The 22166-nt window shown below is 55.2% G+C and overlaps 1 protein-coding gene across 2 annotated transcripts in view; it reads left to right on the top strand.

The window, feature by feature from the left end:
* The window catches only part of foxj3 (forkhead box J3), a 60471-nt gene that overhangs the window by 23600 nt on the left and 14705 nt on the right, over window positions 1-22166 (top strand). For both annotated transcript variants that reach the window (XM_086149601.1, XM_086149600.1), the window contains exons 2-3: window positions 2208-2748; window positions 20484-20558. In XM_086149601.1, the coding sequence (XP_086005727.1) occupies window positions 2428-2748; window positions 20484-20558 (396 nt within the window). In that variant the 5' untranslated portion in view covers window positions 2208-2427. The remainder of the gene's footprint in view (window positions 1-2207; window positions 2749-20483; window positions 20559-22166) is intronic.

Here is a 22166-nt window from a genome sequence, read left to right as displayed (position 1 = left end):
CTCAGTCTTCTGCAGAGACGTGCACGGTGACAGGATGTAGCGGTGCTCCGTTGGCAGGCGGTGGAACGTCGGAGGCTGAGGACGCCGGGGAGGGAAGTCATCATGGCGTCCTAAGCAGTGGCGGACAAGAAAACGGCGAGCGACGTTTCCCCGGCATCAGGCTGGCCTTCACGCCTGCAGCACCTCCTCCTGAAGCTGGGTTTCACCTTTGGTTCTTATGTTTCACCTCCCGGTCCACACACACACACACGATGTGCAGACCTGCAAGGACATGTATGCACGTATTTGCTCAGACTGGAACTTCGACACTGGTTCCTTCGAACTAGACGGAGCACAAGATCCAAGCTCAGGGTGAAGGCAGAGAGTGTTACGGTATGGAGCGAGGAGGTCTCGACGTCCCGACGTGATCCCATAAATCCAGACGCACAAGAATGTGGAACTGGTTCTCTTGTTCTATTCATCTCGTCCATCATTTAAGCTGTTCTGGACAACCCTGGTTGATCTGTGACGTCACAGCTGAACACGCTTCGCTTGAACTTGTTCTCAGGGCCTTTCAGAATCTCTGGAAGAATTCTCAGGTAGTTCAGGTGAAGCCAGTCACCCTCCTCCCATGACCTTCCGAGGAGGTCCGGTAGCAGATGTGATGTGCCGAGGTTTCTTTCCACTGACCCTCCGAGAGAGTCAGCAAACCACACTCACACACTTAAATCCTGAATGAATCCGCTCCCCATTGTCTGGGTGAAACTGCAGCTTTGCGTAGCGGTGGTGTGTCGGGGGGGGGAAAAAAACAAATCTTCGTAGTGTGAGTAGAACCAACAGTTTTGCAATTGAGGAGGAGGAGGAGGAACTCTGTAGAATAGTGTGACGCAGTTTGTGTCTTCATCTCAGCACACGCTTGCCAAACATGACAGCGTTGACGCAACCGGCCATGTTGAGTAATCTCAGCTTGTTGCTCAGCTGGTTACCTCGCAGAAGGCTCCTCCACGGAGGAGGGCCTCCTGCCACGACCATGTCCACGCCTCGGGCTGCTCAGCAACCACCTCTCCCTCTGCCCCCGGAGGTCGAGAAGTTCTTAGCGATGGAGATGTCTCCAAATGGTCCTCCGGGACTGTCGCTGATCCCGCGGTGGTGACGACGTCTCCTCGGCACAGACCTCAGACCCGATCGGCCTCCAGACCTTCGTCTCCTGTCTGAGCCTCCAAGTATTTGTGGTGAATCCACGTTTCAAAGAGGTTCTACCTGGGTGGGGTCTGACTCGACCTCCTCTGAGGACCAATCAGCTCCTTCCGCTGCAGGAAAGAGAAGCCCCGCCTTGGGTGGAGATGTTTGGCGTTTGAAGAAGAAGCTTTCCGCCACCTGTCTGACTGACGCTGGCACTCAGCCGTTTGAGGACCAGGCCAAGGGGATCTTCAGCGTGTGAAGATGATCCGGAGTTCTGGAGGCAAACACGCTTAAAAAAATAAAACCGTCGAAACCCTGAGCTAACAGTTTTAATAAGATGTTTTTGTATTGTCCTTAAACGCAACCCTGCCCCTCCATGTGCAAACACAGCCCAGCCTGGATCTCCTCGCCGGTGGACTGCAGGAGACCGGAGATGGTCTGCTGACTGGCAGTGTTTGACCTGCGTCGTGGAGGCTGCCTGCCTGCCTGTGTGTGTGTGTGTGCGTGCACAAACAGTCCTCCTGTCCCTCCCCACCTAGTTTGAGGTTGTGGTCCCACTCGGTCTTGTCTCCACGCCAACGCCCCCGTTCACCTACGCCTGTTCTCCTTGCCCCCCCCCCCCCCTCCCTATTTTTAGCGTGGCGTGCGGCGTGCCAGGACGGAGGTTCGGGCCCGCGAGGGCCGCACATCATGGCAGATGCACGGGGGTGGGCGGGTGGTCTGCAAGACGACACTGGCTGGCTTGTTTGTCGCCGAGGCTCAGTGTGTGTGTGTGTGTGTGTGTGTGTGTGTGTGTGTGTGTGTGTGTGTGTGTGTGGAGAAGGGGGTTTACCCCACCCAACCTCCCGGTCAGAATTCCTCCTGCCCCCCGACATTTGGCCGGCAGTGGTGAAATCCATTGCGAGGCGTTTACTTCCCACCCGTGCAAACGGAGTCCCGGCCAGGAGGCGGGGCTCTGCCGTGCCGCCGCCCTCCCTCCGAGCCCCTCGCCGTCGGTGCACGAACGCCGGCTGTGGTCTGACGCAGTGTGTGTTTTGTCTCCTCAGAGCCGACCAACAGGGGGCGCCATGCTGATGTCCTGAGCGGAGGGCGCCCTGACCTCGTCTTCAACCCGTCCCTCATCTCCGTTTGTTCCTCCACACCCGCTCCGCACGCCGCCAGTCACAGAGCGCCGACGACGACCCCCTCGTCCCCCCCCTCCCCCCCTTCCTGCCTCTACAGGTACCCCCTCCCCTTCCCCCCGCTGTCGCCCAGCCTCCCGTCGCCATGACGTCGGAACTGGAGAGCAGCCTGACCTCCATGGACTGGCTCCCTCAGCTCACCATGCAGGCGGCCATCCGCAAAGCGGACGCTCAAAATGCCCACGGGCCGGGCATGGGCAAGAAGAGCGCCCTGCTGGACCCCAACACCACGCTGGACCAGGAGGAGGTGCAGCAGCACAAGGACGGCAAGCCCCCCTACAGCTACGCCAGCCTCATCACCTTCGCCATCAACAGCTCGCCAAAGAAGAAGATGACCCTGAGCGAGATCTACCAGTGGATCTGTGATAACTTCCCGTACTACAGGGAGGCCGGCAGCGGCTGGAAGGTGAGCAGGGAGTCGGGTCTGCCGAGGGCGGAGCTTCAGGATGGTCGCCACCTGAAATTTTACTTTGCGCTAAACCCGTAGTGGCTGAGAGGGTCTTCTGACCTCCGCGGGAGGTCGTCCAGATAGAACCCAGGAACTGTAGTTTACGTTCCGTGGGAAGTCCGGCATGTTAAAGCAGACGAGATGTCGTCGGTAATCACCGGCGGGAGACGGGCGCGAGGCGTGGAGCCCCCCCCCGAATTAACGATCACGGAGGTGTGTGAACACGGAGTGGATAGCCCCTTCACAGAAGGAGGGGGGCGATACTCATTGCAGATGCCTGGATAGCAGAAGGCCGTTTTCCAGGAGACGGCCGCTGCTGTGTCATCATCTCAAGGAGCCGCTGATATCCAGAGATGAAGCAGCGCTGATTGCCTTTAAAGGCCCCCGATGGAAATTGATATTCGAATGAGTTTTCCAATCAGGCCGCGCTTATTGGAAGTGGAATCTCAGGCAGCGCTTTATTGCAGTCAGACAAGATGTATGAAGCCCATTTCCTGCGGCGACAAGATCTAGCATATGTAGAGGCTGTGTGTGTGTGTGTGTGTATGGGTGTGTGTGTGCGTGTTATTATAAATGGTTTGATTTTGACTCCCTGGCTGAGGAAATGGCTTGTTTTATCCCTGAACCTTTTGTTTCCTTGTCTTCAGCTCAATCCCGCCATATTCTTCGCCAGCGGTGCATAGATTTGTCGTCGGCCTCGGTGTGCGCGGTGTATTCTTGGACTCCTCCTCCTGGCTTTAAGCGCCCGTGGAGATTTTATTTTTGAACAAAGGGAGCAGGACTGGCACATCTGGGGGCACGTGGCCCCAACAGGTTTTTAACCTGAACATCAACGGGCCCACTTTTCAGTTTTCCGTCGGTGGTCTTGTTGCGGACTCTTTCTCCGGACACCTGAAGGCAACACCTGTGGATTTCAGGTGCTCCCTGCCTCTGGGTGATGAAGGTTGGGAATTTTCACGGCGGCGGCTTGGACCTCCATGTCCAGAGATGAATGGCCCATGTCTAATAATTTATACTCATAGCGGCTTAATTCTATTAAATTCCCTCCAGGTGGAAGAAGATTCAGCTGCTGCGTTGCTGTTTTAGATATCTAAGATAGTGTAGATGGTCCAATCAGAAGGTCCTCACTATGGGATTTAGTATGATTTATTCATAAAGGTGGAACACACACACACACACACACATAAATAGGATACTGCATCAGCCAGTATTAGAGTGGGTTTTGTGTCAGTGGAATAGCGTCTCCGGTCCATGACACCTTCAGGGAACCAGGAGCGCCGGTTGAGATTGCCGTTAATCACTCCGTCGCTGGCTGAGGAGAAGCTCAGATCAATAGTCTGCACTTCATGTGGGCCGGGACTGTGAACCCCCCCTTTGAAAGGCTGAAAACCACATCAGTCATAGAAACCCCGAAACGGCGGTTTGCAGACGCGCTCGCCGCTCCAGCCTGCGTCATCCGGCATTCTGTTCTTGTTAATGAGGTGTTTTCCCTGCGACACTTTCCTCTTCTCCGAAGACTGAAGAGCAGAACCAAGAGTGTGTGTGTGTGTGTGTGTGTGTGTGTGTGTGCGCGGCGCAGGAAACCATTTGCATGTGAAGTTGTGTTCTCTCGAGGCCCCGGCCCCCGTCCGGGCCTTTCCTCCACACACTTTCACCTCCCAGTCCTCGCGTAGTGGCTTGACCGCTCTCCCTCCAGGTCATCAGGAGGTCACTTTGCATCAGCAAGGATTTCCAGCTCTGACGCCCTCAGAGAAGCAGTCCGACACCAAATTGAATTTGTGTGCGTGTGTGTGATGAGTTGGCGGCGGGCCCGTCTTGGCGGGGTGAATGTAGGTCAGGGCGTCGTTGTCACTCCCCCCGTTTCCCTCGGAGACGTCACTCGCCGGCAGTCAGGACTCATCAAACGCCGGCGTCTGTTCTTTATGATAATCCGGGCGGAGACGAGACGCCGCTGATAATCCGAGCTGCCGGTTCCTTCACGGCAACAGAGCCCAGTTAGACGCTCGGAAAGAAGCGCTGATAAAAACCGACACCGGGTCGGGGAAGGAGAAGGCCACCTTCCGGGGCGCCGGGTGCCTCTTCACGTGTCGGAGGCGAGCGGCAGCTCCGAGGCCCCCGCCGATTGGTATCGCCCAGGTTTGTGGACGGGGGTGACTCGGCAGCTTCCCCCCGCTCCTGCCGCGGCTCTCTGAAGCTGTGCCAGATAGCTTGAGGTGGCTCCACAGTCAAATAGGAGGAGACGTGCGTTTGAAGCGCCACTCCTCGCCGTGGAGGTGCTCTCTTTGTCATAATTCACATTCCTATCTCCACATCTCCGCCTGCAGCCCATTCATCTCCCGCTCCACAGGAAGTTTGTGGCGTTACCTCCGAGTACGTGTTGGAATTTCGCTCCGGTTGTATCTTTTCATCGGGTGTCGGGGCCGCGGTTTGTCATGACACTTCCCGGATTGGGTTTGGTCCAAAGTGAGATCTACGTTCTGTCAGAAATGACACACATTAAATAATCTTTTCTCTTTACTTAAGTCAGATTTGATTTATACGTCTGAGGACCTTCCTACGTAGAGCAGGTCTGGACCAACACTCTTAAGGATCATCTACAGATCTCCCCTCCCATCCCTCAGAGAGAAAGAATCATGATACAGACAGCGTGCTATGATAATACCAGCAGCGCTAACAGCTACAGCTAATAGCTGAAATAACTTAATATTCATGATGAAATAACAATGGGGGTCAAAAATACTTTACGGATTGGTATCTCAGGCCACTTGGGATATCCCTCAGCAGAGCAAGCCGACGGCAGCAAAGCGAGCGGTAGGCTAACGCTAGCTATGAGCTTTCTCGAAAAGGAAGCCTTGAAGCCTGTTCCTGAACAGGATGTGAGAAGGGCTGCTTCCACCTGTTGTGTCCCCCTCCGCCTTCCTTTCGCAACTGTTTGTGGTTGCAATCATTGCATTGATAATTCATCGAGGCACAGCTCAGCTGCAGAGGAGGGTAAACCCCCCAACACCACCACCCAGCCACCTTCAGCGGGCAGGAAGGCTGACGTCCGCTTCCAGTTTCTGCAGAAAGGCGGGGCGGATTTACAGACGATCTCCCGCAGAGCCCAAACTCAGGCAGGATTTCATTCAGGTGATTTCAGGCTGACCTGAAGTCCCGTCAGGTCTCCTCCGGGCGGACGGGAAGCTCCTGGAACGGCCTCCGGTCCACTCCAATGGCGGATCAGTGCAGATCTGCTGGAGGCCCGGAGAGAAGCGGGTTCTCCGCAGGGTTCCTGCTCTGAGCTCATTGAAGTATTAAATGAAGTAATAACAGGAAGTACTTTACAGTTGTTTGTCTAAAGTTGATGAATTCCCAGTATTGCAAAATACAAAAGCCGCCCCCCCCGACCGTGCGCAGGTCTTGCCCGGCAGCCGCCCCCAGGATGAGCCGGGCCGGCCCGGTCAAGAAGCATGTCCGGCGGGGAGAGTATAGATAGACCGAGCCGCCGGCCTCGGTGCTCGGCTCGACCCACCCCCGTCTCACTGCAAGCGAACGGCATCGATTCCCTCTGCAGGTGCCGACTGCCGGCCTGACCCGGAACCAGCCACCGCCGCTTTAAAAAACGCTTGAAATCCGTAAGTGTCGGTGCAACGCAGCCGGCGCGGGGGGGGCCGTGCCCGGGGGCCTCGCGGGGCCGGCTGGCCGACGCACACTGAGCCCCCGTCGCTCCGCGGCTCCACCATGATCTTGTTAACGGGGAGATAGCGCGGGGCCGGCGTGCCGGGCCCGGCCGAGCGGCGGCGTCCGCGGGGCCCGGACCTCCCTTTCATCTCATTATAACATGCAAATAACACGGCAGCCTAAACAGATCAAAGGTCCAACCTCCCGCTGCATCTGAGGCTTAATAATAGCAGCCCCGAGCACTTCCCTATTTTTAAGAAGAGATTTGGGAGGCTGCTGGTCCTCCAGGACATTATTTACTCTGGAGATAAAGCTCCTGCCTCTGCCTTGCGACTCGCCACATCATAGAAAATCCCCCTTCCTGTTGCTCATTCCAGCCAGATAGCGCGGGGAGGCGGGCGCTGCCACCTGGCTGGGCCCAGCCCGTTCCGTCCGCTCGGAGACAATTCTCCCGGCCAACGCTGACCGTCATACCAACCTCCGGCCGGATGAGGGACGTGAAGGCGTTCGGCTCCCTTGTCTCCTCCCGGATTCCTGCAGAAGTGGCGCTCGGCTGCCTGTGTGTGTGTGTGTGTGTGTGTGTGTGTGATTCACTCGGCAGCCAGTTTGATCCCGCTGTGAGGCGGGTTCCCGTGTCAGGAAGCTCCAGCCTGGCCGGCCGCCCACCAGCCTCACCTCGCGCCCGCCCACCGGCGCCCCGGCGTCCTCGGAGTGGGCGTGGAGAGCAGGCTGGCAGGCCTGGGCTCGGATGGGTTTTGGCAGGAGCCGCTGTCCCCACACTGCTGCTGCGCGAGGAGCAGAACAGAAAAGGCCCGCGGCTCCGATCGCGCCTGCGTGGGGATGCTGGCCTTCGCCGTCCGCACGCCCACGTTCTCCCGTTCGCCGCCTCGCGACGAGGGCAGGAGATCTATGGACGCCAGGACCGGAGATCAATCGATCGACTTGAACTTCCTCCTCGGTGATAATGAGATTTGTCCCGGTCGATGCCCGGCTCACCGCCCCGACGTCGATCCGCCGCACCGCGAGGAACCAGTGGGTGGTTCTGGACGTCTGAGTCACCTGTCCCCCCAGGCGGCGTCCACCTGCCTCTCGGTGTCCCTTGGGACCGACGCCTCGTCTTCCGCTCCCCATCTCCTCTGGATGGGGGACGCCTGACGGGGGCCGGGATAGCTGGGGAAGGGTCAGGGTCCGCAGATCCAGACTTATCCATTCTTGCGGCGAATGAGATCATTTTCGTCTCCGGGCTCAGCCGGGGAGGAACGCCGTCCCGGTGTCACAGTGAACGTTATGAACCGCAAGGAATTCCAAGCTCCGATTCCCGACTGGAAAACCCATTAGCTTCTTTCTCAGAGGGGAAGACGCACCTCCAACTCTGGCCGGGGTTCTGTCGCAGGAGAGATGGAAGCACAAGTATGGTCCGGGAACAGCCCGGTGTCATTATAACTTCAGGAATAACACATTCACTCTATTCTAGTCTTCAGCAGGAGGTGGTGGCGGTGCAGCGGTCAGCTCCTCCTCCTCCTCCGCACAGCAAGAAGGTCCCTGGTTGGACTCCCTCCATGTTCTCCGCGTGTCTGTGAGGGGTTCCTCCCACAGTCCAAACACATGCAGGTTCACTGGAGACCTTGCATTGTCCAGACGTGTGAATGATCTTGTGCCTGTATGTAATGCAGATGGCCCGGTTAGATCCAGCGCCTCAGCGGTCCTCAGAGCAGGATCGGCGATAGAGAACAAACAAACAAACAAACAAACAAACGAATAAATGAATGAATGAGAAAGTTTCCCTTTGATCCGGTTGTAACTGACGCCCTCTCCAGTCGGCTTCCTTGTTGTTGCTGGGAGCTGAGCTGAGGCAGCAGTCAGGGCATCCTAATGTCTGGTGCAGGTGGAGTCCTCAGACTTGGTGTCCAGTCACAAATCAGTGAAGATGTCTCTGAGCGTCTGACAGGAGGTCCGTCCACCCCGCGGCCTCCTCTCATGTTCTTCTGGGACAAAATGTCCGGTCCAGTCTGGAGGGGCTCGACCTCGTGTAAGCGTCAGGGACCGTGGGGCTGCCCGCTCCCGGTTATTATGGGATGCCTCTATCAAGTTCTTGGTCCGAGTGGCTGGCGAGAAGGAAGTCCTGGGCTCTGGTTCGCCCGCTGCCCCCGTTTCTTCTGGAGTTCTTCTCATTGTAGACCGGTGGCCCCAACATCTGGATGCAGATGTTTCTGTTGAAATTAAGCCGAGGGCTTCCTCCGTCTGAACCTTCAGGGTTGTTGTTGTTTCTTTTTTTGTTTCCCCTCTCCAGCCCACACCAGCATGAAGCTCTAAGTAGGAGCTGAAGGGCTGAAGGGCTCATGTTCTCCAGCCTCTGCCTCCCTCACATTCAGCAAATCCAGGAAAATCCCCCTCCGGGTGATAAGTAGCGGCGTCCGGGCAGGTGGACGGGCCCGGGTCTCCGGCCATGACGTTTGATCGCCGCCTCCTGCATCTGCCCATGTTTTTGGCGGGGACTGCGTGGGGTGGGGGGCAGGAAATGTGTGGCGCTGGTCTAAAAATAGAGCCGAGCCCTTTGGAATCTGCTTTTAACACTGAATCCGCATGCAAGCTCCATCTAGACACCAGAGCCTCCACGGCTGCGGTCCCATTTCCACGGAGGAGACCATCTCCACACACACACGTGTGTGTGTTTGTGTGTGTGTGAGAGACGTTCCAGCCCCCGCCTTTTCTTAAATGTAATTAATATTCATCATTAAGGTCGCCCGCTCTCCCCAAAGAACGCTCGCCTCCCGTGAAGCTCGCTGCTAATTTATCTGCCGGCTCTGTGGTGGGCATGCAGCCCCCCAACACCCCTCCCTCCATATTTTTTTTTTTTTGCAAATGAAAAGGGGAAACTACTGCAGAACTAATTAGCGTCGGGCTGGAGAAGGATCTTTGTTGAAAGTCTCCAGCAGCTTCGGCGCCGCCGCCGCCACCGCAGCAGGCCATCCCGTGTCGGCGATTGCTGTTCTGATGAAATTCGCCCGCCAAGCCCGTCCATGTCGGTAAAGATGGCGGCACGACGAGGGGGTAGTCCCTTTTCCGTCCTGCGTCTCCTCGCCGCGGCAGCTCGGCCGCCTCTCATCCCGGAGAGACATTTGATCGTCGTGCCGCCGCGTCCTCAGCGGGGTCAGCGGGCTGGGCCGGGGCGGGGGGGTGGACGGGGGGGGGTGGGGTGGGGGGGTGGACGCAGCTGCGGCAGCCAAGTGGAACCGGTGATGGATGACATGCCAGAAGGAGCGGTGCTGCTGTCTCAGCCGCCCGTATTGACGGCGTCTGGCGCTGGGCATCGGCGGGGCTAATCGCGGGTCACGGCGGCCGCAGACGTGAAGGGAGAATATCACTGCAGTAATTGCTCATTTGTCAATGTCACAGTCCGAAAGAGCAGCTTTTATGCGCTTCCATATTGACCTAAACTTCCTGGAAGCGCTGCTTTGAGATTGAATCTCGCCACAGGAGTGGGTTGGGGGGGGGGGGGGGGCTCACACAGATCCACCCCCAGGTTCTCCTCACAGAAAAGAACCGGTGGTGTTTAATGAGGAGATGCACGCGGCTGCTTTCAGGCCGTATTTGAGAGGACGAGTGTCCTGACAGGTCCAAGCCACGTCTCCATTACCAGCGCCTCACATGTGTCTGCTGCTATCTGGCAGTTAGTGTTTGCAGGGGTGATTATTTTCCAAACCCTGGCTCCGAGCCCCCGAGCCTGCTCTCCGCCAGCCCCCACCCCCTCCCCGGCGGTTAATTGCATCTGAATTAGTCCATTAATGTGGCCGTGTAGGGGATGACGGCTGCACAGAGGTGTCTGGCCTCCTTTGACCACTGCCATGTATTATTAATGGGTCAGCAAGTCTGGTAGCTCAGCATTAACTCGGCTTAATGGACTGGGAGGGGGTTGGGGGATGGTTGGGGGGGGGGGGGGGGGTCCACTCACAGAGGGGACTCAAACCCAGGACATTTCGCTGTGAAATGCTTTGTTTTAGAGTTTGGACAGTTTGATAGCCAGATTGTTGATTTACAGTGAGACGCTGCGGCTCAGCCTTCCCCCAGCAGCGTTTAGGGGCGGGGCTAACCCAGGCTTGTACCCGACCACACGTCAATCGCCGATCGGGGGGGTGTTAGTCAGCTGAATGACGTGGACCTGACCGGAGAAGATCATTTCAGAGGAGAAAGAAGGAGCCACAGTGACACCGGCAATGCTGTCCCTTAAACCCCCTTGAGAGGAGGATTGAGATGTTGATGGAGGAAGAGGTGGCGTGCCGAGGACTTCTCTGCCTCGTCGGTCTACGTGGCTAGCCGGCGCTTACCGGCGGCCACAGTGGGTTCTTCATTGTTAGCGGGCGCCTCCGTCAGGGGACGCGATCAGAAGGCTCCTCTCCCAGCTGATAATTAAGTGGCGTACTGACAAACGGTTTTCATCAGATCCCTCATGTGGAACCGAGAGCTCGCCGAGGCTTTCGGGGAGGATAAACCGGAGGTCGTCGCTTCGCCTCCGATCTCTCATTTCCCACTCTGGGGGACCAGTCAGCACACCCCAGCCGATGTCACCTAGCTTTTCCAAGAATCTGCCAGCAGGATAATAGGACTTGTGAGGTTTCAGGTAGCAGGCTAAGCAGGACCTGCTGCTCAGGAACCCGGTGGACTTCATGAACGCTGGCCGTCCACCGGGCCAGCGCTCGTCTACGCAGATCCAAGAGGGACCTGGTAATCGATAGAACGGCACCGGGCATTCGCACCGAAGCTAAATCGGCCACGTTACCTCCAGGTGATCCCTCTCGCCATGTACTCCAGCTGCTTGCTCTCACTGTTTGGCTGACCGAGACCGTTTGGCGCAGAGGGTTGGACTGCAATGTGACGGCAGAAGAAGCCCCTTTGGAACGACCATGAGATGTTTCAGAAAGACCAGCTCATTTTAATGGACAGTCAAAGGACCTGGAACCTCGGAGGAACCACAAAGTCAACCGCCACTGTAATAAAACACACACCATCGTGACAGCACAGACTAGTACAATAGTAGTTTGTACTGGAGTGGCTGAGGGCTTGACCTGCAACCCCTCCATCAGGGACAGGTGCTCGAACAAAGCGGCGGCAGAAGCAAGTGAAGCTTCTGCAGAGCACCTTCCAGTGCCGAGGCCCTGCAGCTTCTGCTGAAGAGGGAACGTCCTTGGACAAGCGTCCATGGTGAGGCCTCCAGAGAACTGAAAGCCCTGTGTGGCTCAGCCGATCGGCCTGAAAGCCACCGCGTCCCCTGCGCTCTGGGTTTTCAGGGTGGACGTAACTTGGATGTAAAGTCCTTCGTTGCCCAGAGGGATCCACAGGAAGAGGAGTTTTTGCACAGGTTCCTCCACAATGGTCTCCGCGAAGATCCACACTAAACCTCATGTCAAGGTTGCTCTTGCACTCAGTTGTTACTCAACATGAGAAGAAGAATAGAAGGCTTTGCTCCCTCATTAAAAAAAGAAATCAGCATTTTCCTCTGTGTGTGTGTGTGTGTGTGTGTGTGTGTGTGTGTGTGTGTGTGTGTGTGTGTGTGTGTGTGTGTGTGTGTGTGTGTGTGTGTGTGTGTGTGTGTGTCTGTGTGTGTGTGTGTGTGTGTGTGTGTGTGTGTGTGTGTGTGTCCAGTGTGAAGCCTGCTCTCTGGTTTTATGCTCTGAAGGCTTCAGAGGGACTTCAAGTACAGTGTGCTTTTTCTCCAAATCGCTTTGCATGATTCACCCTCCCTCTCTGAGACACACACACACACACACACACACACACACACACACGCACACACGGCAGAGGACCATCAGCCCAACACACAGCAGAAATGAACATTTGTCCATCATTCCCTCCAAGTCTCGCTCAATTGTCTGAGCAAAGCTCTTCTGGTGAGCAGACGAGAAGCTGGAATGAAGTCAAGGAAGTTCCAGCTGAACGTCAAAGTGTCTGAAGGTTCATCTGACGGGGGTGGGGTGGGGGTGACTCCGCTCAGAGGGAACCCAGGCAGGCACGGAGAGAACATGCAGACTCCACATGGAGAAGCTGATCCACCTCAGGATGGTCTTCTTGACCTCCTCGTTAGTATAGTAGACAGTATCTCCGCCTGTCACGTGTAAGACCGGAGTTTGATTCCCCAACGGGGAGAAAAGCTCAATAGGGGCGGCGTGGCACGGGAGGTGTTGCAATCGTCTTCGGAACCAAACATTCCCGGTTCGATTCCCGGCTTCTCCTAGTGTGTCGAAGTGTTGTTGAGCAAGACACTGAACCCTGACGGATGTCAGCCTGCTGCTCATGGTTCATCCCCATTAGGGATTGATAAAGGATGAATTATTATTATTCAGCCTCCGTAGAAGCAGCGGCGCTCTGAAATCCGATGGGTACGCCGGCACCAGAACCCGCGGAAGATCAGGCTCGGACCTGAGCGGAACCTCAGTTGAGCTTCACTCCCGGCGGTCCGGAGGAGGAGGAGGAGGTCTGATGTCGCCCGGCTTTGCCCTCCTCCTGCTGAAGAAGCACATTCGGTACCCGCGGCGTCTGTCTCTCCTCCTCACCTTTCCTGCAGCTGGGATGCGAGGAGCCGGCCCGCGGAGAGCGTCCACCTGTGGAGACCCCGCACCAGACTCTGACCTCAGCTGCCATCTCAGACGGTTCCCCCCGTAGTCCTTGTCAGCATTTTGACATTTGATTCATCCCGCCCCCCCACCTCCCGCGGGGTCTGATGTAACACCCTCGCATTTGCGGGAGGCCGCTGAAGCTCCTTCTGCTCTCCTGGACCCCACACATGAAACCGCTGCTGAGGCTAATTCCTCCTGTGCATGTATGGACTCATTATAAGAGCCCGGGAGTGAAAAATGGGTTTAATTTGGCCAATGCTCACTGTTGGGGGCGGGGAAGGGCGGGGGCAGGATGGGGGGGGGGTAAAATGCAATTTCCCAAGAGGGTCATCTCCTTCCAGAGAAGTGGCTGTTGACTTTTAATGACTATCATACCTCAGTTTGCCGCATTAAGCGACCGTGGTGCCGTCGCACAGGTCGGCCCTGTTTTTTTATTTTTTATTTGCGCACAATGAGTGCAGACTGGATTCTGACAGGGGGGCAAAAACTTCAGACTGTTTCCAAAGAGAGTGAAAATCAGATGGTGTCAGCTGGTTGTAGATGATTTCCATTGGTCACTTGCCGATTACTTTCGCAAAGAATTCTCCGTCTTTCGCAACACAAGACTTTTAGGAATAAGTTCAATCACCCCCTCCCCCCAGAAAAAAAAAAAAAAACACTTCCTCTCCAACCGCTGAGGTCAGTGGGGACCGGTCTCCGAAAACCTGAATCCACTGTGTGAGTGTCAACATGCTGACTGGACAGGTTTTTTAACAGAAGGTCAGCTAGCTAACGCTGTGTTTCTCACACACACACACACACATTTCATTCCTCTGCTGTATTTTCACGTTTGCAAACTGGTCAGGGCGTGAGTTTCCTGTTCGCGTTTTACGAGGCCGTCCGAGCGGAAGGTTCTGCTCGGACGGTTCCGGCAGGTGATCCCACCTGGTGAACCAAACACTCTACCTGTATGTGTGTGTATTTGCGTCCAGGAGTTTTTATTTCTACCACCCCGCTGAGTGTATACCGTGGCTGCCCACACGCCGTCCCACACCCACCGCAAATAGCCGGCAAATGTGCTCCACTCCATGGCCTCGGCACAGATCCCCGAGGCTGAGGTGCATTTGCTGTGTTGGTGGGCACGCCACAGGGTCCGCCAGGAAAAAAACGGCCTAAAAATACAGCCCTGTGTGTGTGTGTGTGTGTGTGTGTGTGTGTGTGTGTGTGTGTGTGTGTGCGCTGCCTGCAGGATCTGCTCCTTCCCTTCTTTCTTCCCGATATTAGATGTTTACAAAGCTCTAACAAAAGTACCCCCCTCCCCCCAAGTTGTGTAACTCGGCGCTGACGCCGTGCAGCTGACGGCCCGGAGGTCGGGGTGCAGGTGAGGACCCCCACACCCCCCCCCCCACCCCCCGACTCCATCAGCAAGGTGCATTCAGCGAACGCTGCTGATATAATTGGTTAGAGGAACCAATCATGATAATAAGGTGAACTCTGACTCGACAAAAAACTGAAATCAGCAGAACTCCGAGTGAACTGTCGTCGCTTCTCCGCCCTGGAAGGGGCCGTGTCCTGTTGAGGAGCGTCACAGGTGTTAATGCAGGATCTCGGTCCTCGTCTGGTGCGAAGATGAAGCTCCGTTCTGTTCCGTCTGTGCTCAAGGAACCCCCTGAGAGAGCCTGAGTCAAGGTGCTCCCGTGTGGATTTTGAGCTTGATCTGACCGGCTGATAGACATCACTCAAGGCGCTCTGCATTACTCATGTTCTCCTCTCAGAACTTCCTAATACAGGTGAGGCTACAAACAGTTCCACCTCTGTGGAGGATCTACAGCACTTTGTGAATACGAAGGACAAGAACTGTACATTTTCAATAAAAAAAAACAAAACAAAATGAAAGGATATTTAATGTACCAAAGGACAGACAATTGAGTACCAAGTGATCACCTACAAGAACTGTGGTCGCCGACCTTCTGTCGCATGTTGGGTTGTCTTTCCTGAGTGCAACCTCTGTGTTGCCATGGCGACAAGGTGCTTCGAGTTCAGCGTGAGGTAGAAGCTGGTGCTTTGACCCGCCGCTGGTCAGGGTGGAGTCCATGTCAAAGTCACTGCAATTCAGATTATCCATGAAGATCTTCAGACTTCGGACCCTCCGTCCGTCCGTCCGTCCAGGAGGTCTGGTTTCCGTTCCGCCTCCATCTTCACCCTCTCATCAATCTGACTTGCTGACAGGTCAATCAGAGGTTCTGGTTCCAACCAACCGAACTGGCAAGAATGCTTTCTTTGGATTATCTGATAAGACCCCCCCCCCTCGGTGCAGATCCATCAAACACTGGCAGCGAGCAGGTCCTGGCAGAGTTACTCCACAATGAAAGCTGTTGCATATTGTTTGCCTGTCGTAGATGAGTGGATGAAGTAGAAAAAGGCCGGGGGCTCGGGCTTGGGAGGCGAAGGCCGCCGCAAACCCTGCTCCCTTCCGATTAGCCCTTTGCTCGGGATGTAAATTGATCCGCAGTGTGGTTTTTCCCTCTGAATATTGCTGTGTGAAGATGGTTAATGTGTAACCTCCGGCTCCCGAGGCCGTAGGCTTTATGATGTTTACCTCTCGCTCTCCCGGCCGCCTGAGTTACCTTTTCCCCCGTCAAGTGTAGAAAAGACTCCGGGCTCCTGAAACCCCCCACGGCCTGAGTCAGTCCTCACCGTCGGTCCAGTCCGGGATGGTGGACTTGGGCCGGTGAAGCCTGAAACAGAAGAAATACCACTACTTCCAGCTGGTCCAATGGGGCAAGTCACCCTGGACAAGTCAATCTTGATGTTGAGCCTGCGCGTACACACACACACACACACACACACACACATACTCGCGATATTGTAAGCACTTTGATCACAAAAGCATCAAATCCCGCTTAATCTAGGTTCCCCGTCTATTTGCAGCTGAATGGAAACACCTTGAGAACACCTGCCGGCCTCTGCGGGCCTCCGCCGGGTCCGAGGCGGCGTTTGAAGTCGGTCACAGCCGGAGTAATCGGCCTTTGTTGCCTCTTTGCCTCGGCTGGAGTGTGTTCGGATGGCGAAAGCTCATTTTCCCTCCCTGTCCAGAGGGAAAGCAGTTGCTGCGAATCTAGGAGCAGAATTTGTAGTTTGGGGATGTTTATATATACATATATTGTACATATAGGCTCACCTGCCTTGACTTGCATATGAACTCAATGACGTCCCGTTCCCAATCCACAGGGTTCAATATGACGTCAGTCCACCCTTTGCAGCTAGAACAGCTCCAACTCTTCTGGGAAGGCTGTCCACAAGGTTCAGGAGTGTTTATTCAAAGTTTTGACTGTTCTTCTAGAAGCTTTGTGAGGTCACACACCGATGTTGGACCAGAAGGTCTGGCTCTCAGTCTCCGCTCCAGTTCATCCCAAAGGTGTTCTGTTAGGTTGAGGTCAGGATATCTGTGCAGGCCGGTCATGTTCATCCACACCAGAGCGAGGAACTTTCACGACTGGATTTGTTGCACGGGTGACATCCTATCACGGTTCCACGCTGGAATTCACTGAGCTCCTGAGAGCAACCCATTCTTTCACAAATATCAGTAAAAACAGTCTTTATGCCGAGGTGCTTGACTTTATACATGGCAATGATTGGAACACCTGTTTCTAATTATTTGGATGGGTGAGCGAATACTTTTGGCCATATAATGTGTGTATGTGTGTACCTTCATATATCTTCATGTGGACCTGTGGTTGTGCCCCATCCATCCACCCTCCCCATGCCCCTGGTCGCTGGTGTTCCTCCCCACGTCCTAGCTGGAATGTGCCTCCATGTGTCCTCCCAGCATGCAGAGTTGGCTCCCTCGGGTCTCGTGGCAGGCGCCCCCTCCCCGGCGGTGAGGAGCCGGGTTCTGACACGGCCTGTCCCTTTAGCTCACTCTGAACATTTGACACAGCGAGCGCAGAGGTCAGCCTGACCTACTTTTTCCCTGGCGGCTCTTCTGCCGAGCTGCGGCGCTCCTCAGCGGGCGGGGGTGGGGGGTGGGGGGGGGTCGGAGCTGCCTACGCCTCCACTGCTGTCCTGGTGCGTTAAATCACTGCCATTTGTTAGGAGACACTTTCTATTGTGTGCATGATTTTTTTTTTTGTGTGTGTGTGTGTGTGCATGTAGGAGGCACCACACACACACACTTGCGTAAGGTTAGGAGGTGCGCTGCTTGCAGGTAGATGGTGGGCACCACTGGTCCAGGCCTCCTGCCGTGAGCGCTATCAGACCCACTCTGTGTACGACTGTTCACACCCTCTGACCTCCTTTCCTACTTTGGAGTACTTTCCATCTACTTAAACACCGCCCTGTATCTGTGTGTGTGTGTGTGTGTTTGTGTGTGTTTCAGATGCTGCTTTGATGGCCCCTTGCCTCTCTCACTCAGTAAATGCATTATGATGCGTCAATCACAGCGACATTCCTCTGTCCTCCTCCTGCAGCAGATGGAACCCCCTTCTTTCTTCTGGTTCCTCTCCGCTGCTTGGGACGACACGCAGCCTGCTAGTCTCACTTTAGAGAACGTAGCGTGGAACAATGGAGCCCTGGCGGAGGGAAGGGCTGGCAGGGCCAGTCGGGCCGCTGCGACAGGGAAGGAGGCAGGGTTCATTAAAAAATAAACTTCTGATGTAGCAGAACGGAGCTATTTGACCGTATCAATGATTTAGCTCCGACAGAAGGCCCTTAATGGACGCAGCCGCGACTCCGTCCGCCCGGCACTCAAGGGCTCGCCCCGCTGAGTAGCAGTGCTAAGCACTTAAGTGTGTGTGTGACATTGTTCAGCGTGCACCGCACCCCTCCACGTATCTGCTGGTCTCCCGCTACCGTGCACCGTCACGTGCCGCAGAGCTGAGGCCACCAAGCTAGAAGGGCGAAGCCCACGCGATGGCTCAGCTCAGCTACAACCTGGAAGAGAGGAGCTCCAGTGTGTTCAGGTGATCAGAACCGCAGGCAGAATGAGGACTAAGACCGGTTGGATAGTATTCTGATGGTCTGGCAGCAGGGAGAACATCACACCAGTGCCGGACAGTGGATTCCACCCGCTGAAATGTCAACGGGTACAGGATGGAGAGAAGATGGTAGGTGGTTTGGTAGGTAGGTCACAAGTTGTTCAGATGGTAGGAAGGAAAGAAGGCGGGTTGGTAGAAAGGTGAAAGGTTTGGAAGGTAGGTAGGTCACCAGTCGTTAGGTAGGTAGCAAGAAAGGTCGGTCACAGGTTGTTCAGATGGTTGGGTGGAAGGAAGGAAGGCAGGGAGGAAGAGTGGTTGGTTGGAGAGTGAAGGGTTTGGAAGAACGATAGGTCACATGTTAGGCTAGCAGGAAGGAAGGAAGGCAGGGAGGAAGAGTGGTTGGTTGGAAGGTGAAAGGTTTGGAAGGACAGTTGTTGTTGGGTTGGTAGGAAGGTAGGAAGAAAGGTAGGTCACAGGTTGTTCAGATGATTGGAAGGAAGGAAGGCAGGAAGGTAGGTAGGTGGGTTGGGAGGTAAGTAGGAAGGTAGGTAGATAGGAAGGAAGGATAGAAGGATGGTTGGTTGGAAGTTGAAAGGTTTGTAAGGAGGGTGGATCCCATGTTAAGATGGTAGGAAGGAAGGTTGGTAGGTAGGTGAGAGGTTTGGAAGGAAGGTAGGTCACAAGTTGTTTGGATGCTAGGTAGGTAGATAGGAAGGAAGGATAGAAGGATAGTTGGTGGAGGGTTTGGAAGGCAAGAAGATCACAGGTGAGGATGGAAGGAAGGCTGGTAGGTGGGCAGAGGTGAGGATGGTGGGTCAGTGGGAAGGACGGCCCCTGCTTGGCGGATGCCATCACGTTCTTTTTGGCAACCGGAAGATTTTTGAAACCCCGTTAATTCGATTAATGTGCGACTGCGGCGCCGAGACGTCCCGGCGAGGTCCTGGCGACGCTCCGTCTCCACTAACGGCTTTCAGATGCGTGATGGAGCTTTGTGACTTCTCAGATCCTTCTGGAAGGAACGTAGCAGCTCGTAGCTGGACGACTCTCAGACCACACCGAGGGTCGTGGATGCCGACGACCGAAGGACGGCGTGGTCTGAGAGGTTCTCCGCTCCACAGCTCTGGGATGAGTTTGACATAATACTAAGATGTCAGTTTTTCGTCCCGCCCTTGAAGGCCTCGTGTGTGGCTGAGGAGGAGCCTGCAGAGAATCTGAGCCTTGTTTTCTGTCTCCAGACCTTTTAATTTTCTGCCATTTGTGTCTGCTGAGGGTTGATTTCCACAAAAAAAGGTTTGGTTGAAACCTCATCCAGAGCCCGAAGATCTTCAGAAGATACCATCTAGTTATACGGGACAACTGTGGGGGCACGAAGAGTCTCTCAGGATGCTTCTGTCTCTTCTGTCCTGAGTATGGGCCCTGACCTCCAGAGCATTCAGGTCTGCCCTGACTTTGGTGGCAACCACGGGTCCAGGAAGCAGGTGCAGGGACAGAGGAGCCTCGACTCTGTTGGTTTCCTGTCAGCTGACCAGAGTCTGAAGTTGTTGTCGTCCCAGTGCAGAGGAGGACCTTCTCAATCCACTGTAGCGGACATCTGAGGGGGGTCTGACATGCATAGTATGATTTCCCAACCTGGACCTGCAGGTTCTTGAGTCGATCCCGGTGCTAGCGAGGATTCCAACCTCTAAAAGCGAATCCCATCGGACGGTTTTGTTTTTATTCTTTAATTACGGATTTTTTTTTCCCACAACTCCCCCACCACACCAGGATCCTCTGGATCTCCAGGTGGGGAGCGCCGCCTGGATCCTGCTGCCCCCCCCCCCCCCCAGTATAATGGTCTGTGTTGAAAAGGCAGCTCCCCTGGGGGGGGGGTCTCTCGCTCTTCTTCCCCAGCGCAGAACCCTACACCTTTTAATCGCCGCCATCTGTCAGTAGCTCTCCACGGGGCTGGAGTGGAGGAACGTGCGCGTCCACCGGTTCTCCGGCTGGCCGGACTCCAGCCGCCCGCGGGCCTGCGGCCACAGCCAGTTAACTGGGGCCTGGAGTAGCCACTCTGGAGCCCTCGTGGCTACTTCAGCTCCCCCCCCCCACCGGCGAGGCGGCTGGATGAACCTCCCTCTTCACCGCCGTGGAGGAGCTGGTAACGAGTTAACTTTCAGGAGGATCTGCATAATGTATTTGCTGCCCCGCGGGGCCCGGCGGAGCATTAATTAATATTGGGCCCCGGCTCCGGGGCGGGATTCCTCCTGCCGCCTATTTTCAGCCGTGGAATCTGATATGTTTAGCGAGCGCTTTGTGGGACACCGATGAAAGACGCCACGAGGCGATGGCGGTGGCGGTGGTGTCCGACTCGGAAAGGACGCCTCCACGCGAGCGGTTGCGGGCCTGGTTCGTAGACCCGACCAAGCCCGGCCCGTGTCCTCCGTCCTGCTGACATTAACCCTCTCCTGTCTCTGTTTTCGCCCCACAGAACTCAATACGGCACAATCTGTCATTGAACAAGTGTTTCCTCAAAGTGCCTCGCTCCAAAGACGACCCGGGAAAGGTGAGACCCTGCCGACGAACGCCGTTACGGGAAAAACAAATAGAAATCAGCGAACACGTCGGGCTCCTAGTTAGCGCTCGGTGCCGGCGCCCCGCCGTAAAAGAATGTTACCTCTGATTGGCTGCCAGGTCCCTGTCAGGCTGGAAATGCACGGCATGCCTGCAATCTATTATGAAGCTCCCGCACCCACACAGCATTTCACATGTGAGGAGATGCTCGGGGACGGAGCCGTGACAGGGCAGCGGTCGGGTCGCTTCCCCTCCTGACTGGAGGTAGAACTCCTCAAATCTCCCCCCTGATTATTCCCAGAAGAAGACCTGACCCAACGTGCTCCCCGCTCTCGGCTCTTGTTCCAGGATGCTCAGTTGTCCAACATGCTAATTTGACATTTTGAATCTCAGCAGGACCGCCGTCGGTTGCTTCTGCGGCCCCTTTTTTTTTTTTCTTTTTTTTTTTTTTTTTTTTAGAAAAGGGGGGAAAATCTCGGGTGACACCCACCTGAGTCGTCCAGGAAGGAGCCGCCCGCGGGCCTATATTTAGTATATCGCCGCGCTCGGGCCCAGCCATATGTAGCCTAACCTAGATTTCCATCCCAGCTCTGTCAGAGCATATGCTACATATGCTTAGGGAATCACACAAATAATTACACATACACACACACACACACACACGCGCGCACACACAAACACACACACACTGACATATGCATGAAGAGCTACGCCTAGCTGTGTAGAGGATGGGGACTGAATGCTAATTTCATGTTTTGCTGTAATCCTCTGATATTGACACTCCTGGGAGCTGCTCCACTAAATACAAAATAATCTATTGCTGTATGGATCCCATTCCAAATGCATGGCCAACATGCTCGCATCCTTAATGTTTAATTTGGAATTTTCCTCACTCTATCCCCCCCCCACCCCCGAAGACAACTTCAAAGAGGCGCTAGCCGTTCTTGATATTTTGCATCAATATTGTAATGTGGCAGGAATATGAAAACCGCTGGCTGGGCGAGATAGCGGAGCGTCGTCGCTCCCCGTCTGTCTCTCGCTCTACTCGCCGGAGATGTTGAGCGAGATGACAGTCGGCTTTGCGCGGATACGCGCTCGTCGTACCTCGGAGGTAGGAACGCCGGCTGCGAAGGCCGTTGTTAATAATCCACCTTCTAATTGGCCGCCGCGTAACAGGCCGACCAGTCGTGTTTGTCCTTCCTATATTTACACACAAAGGAGGAAGCGGATGATGTAATTCGTATTGATGTATGCAAAGGAGCTGCGTCATTGTCATGTGGAAAGCCAGTATTACCAGGCTTTTGGGGGGGGGGGCTGTTTCCTGCAGAACCCTGGTGGTTCTGCTCAGATGCAGCTCCAGACTCCACAGGCGCTCCTTCCCTCGCCATGTATTTGTGAATAATTTAATGGCTTCTTTATTTTTCCTCCTTTTTTTTTTTTGCTGCTGTCTCTCCCGAGGGAGGGTGGGGGGGGCAAATGACTTCCTTCTCTAATTAAAAGAAGGTGACGTTTACACCTGCTGTCCGGCGTTTAACCCGGGACCACCCCACCTCGCTGCAGGCCCCCCGGTAGAAGATCAGGGGATGGGTAATGAGGCTCC

The sequence above is a fragment of the Fistularia commersonii genome, chromosome 7 (assembly GCF_037954325.1).
Source record: "Fistularia commersonii isolate RoL2024-O1a breed Wild chromosome 7, RoL_Fcom_v1.0, whole genome shotgun sequence".
Taxonomy (NCBI): domain Eukaryota; kingdom Metazoa; phylum Chordata; class Actinopteri; order Syngnathiformes; family Fistulariidae; genus Fistularia; species Fistularia commersonii.
Note: the sequence above shows the minus strand (reverse complement) of the source record. Positions and strands in the feature narration are given on the sequence as shown.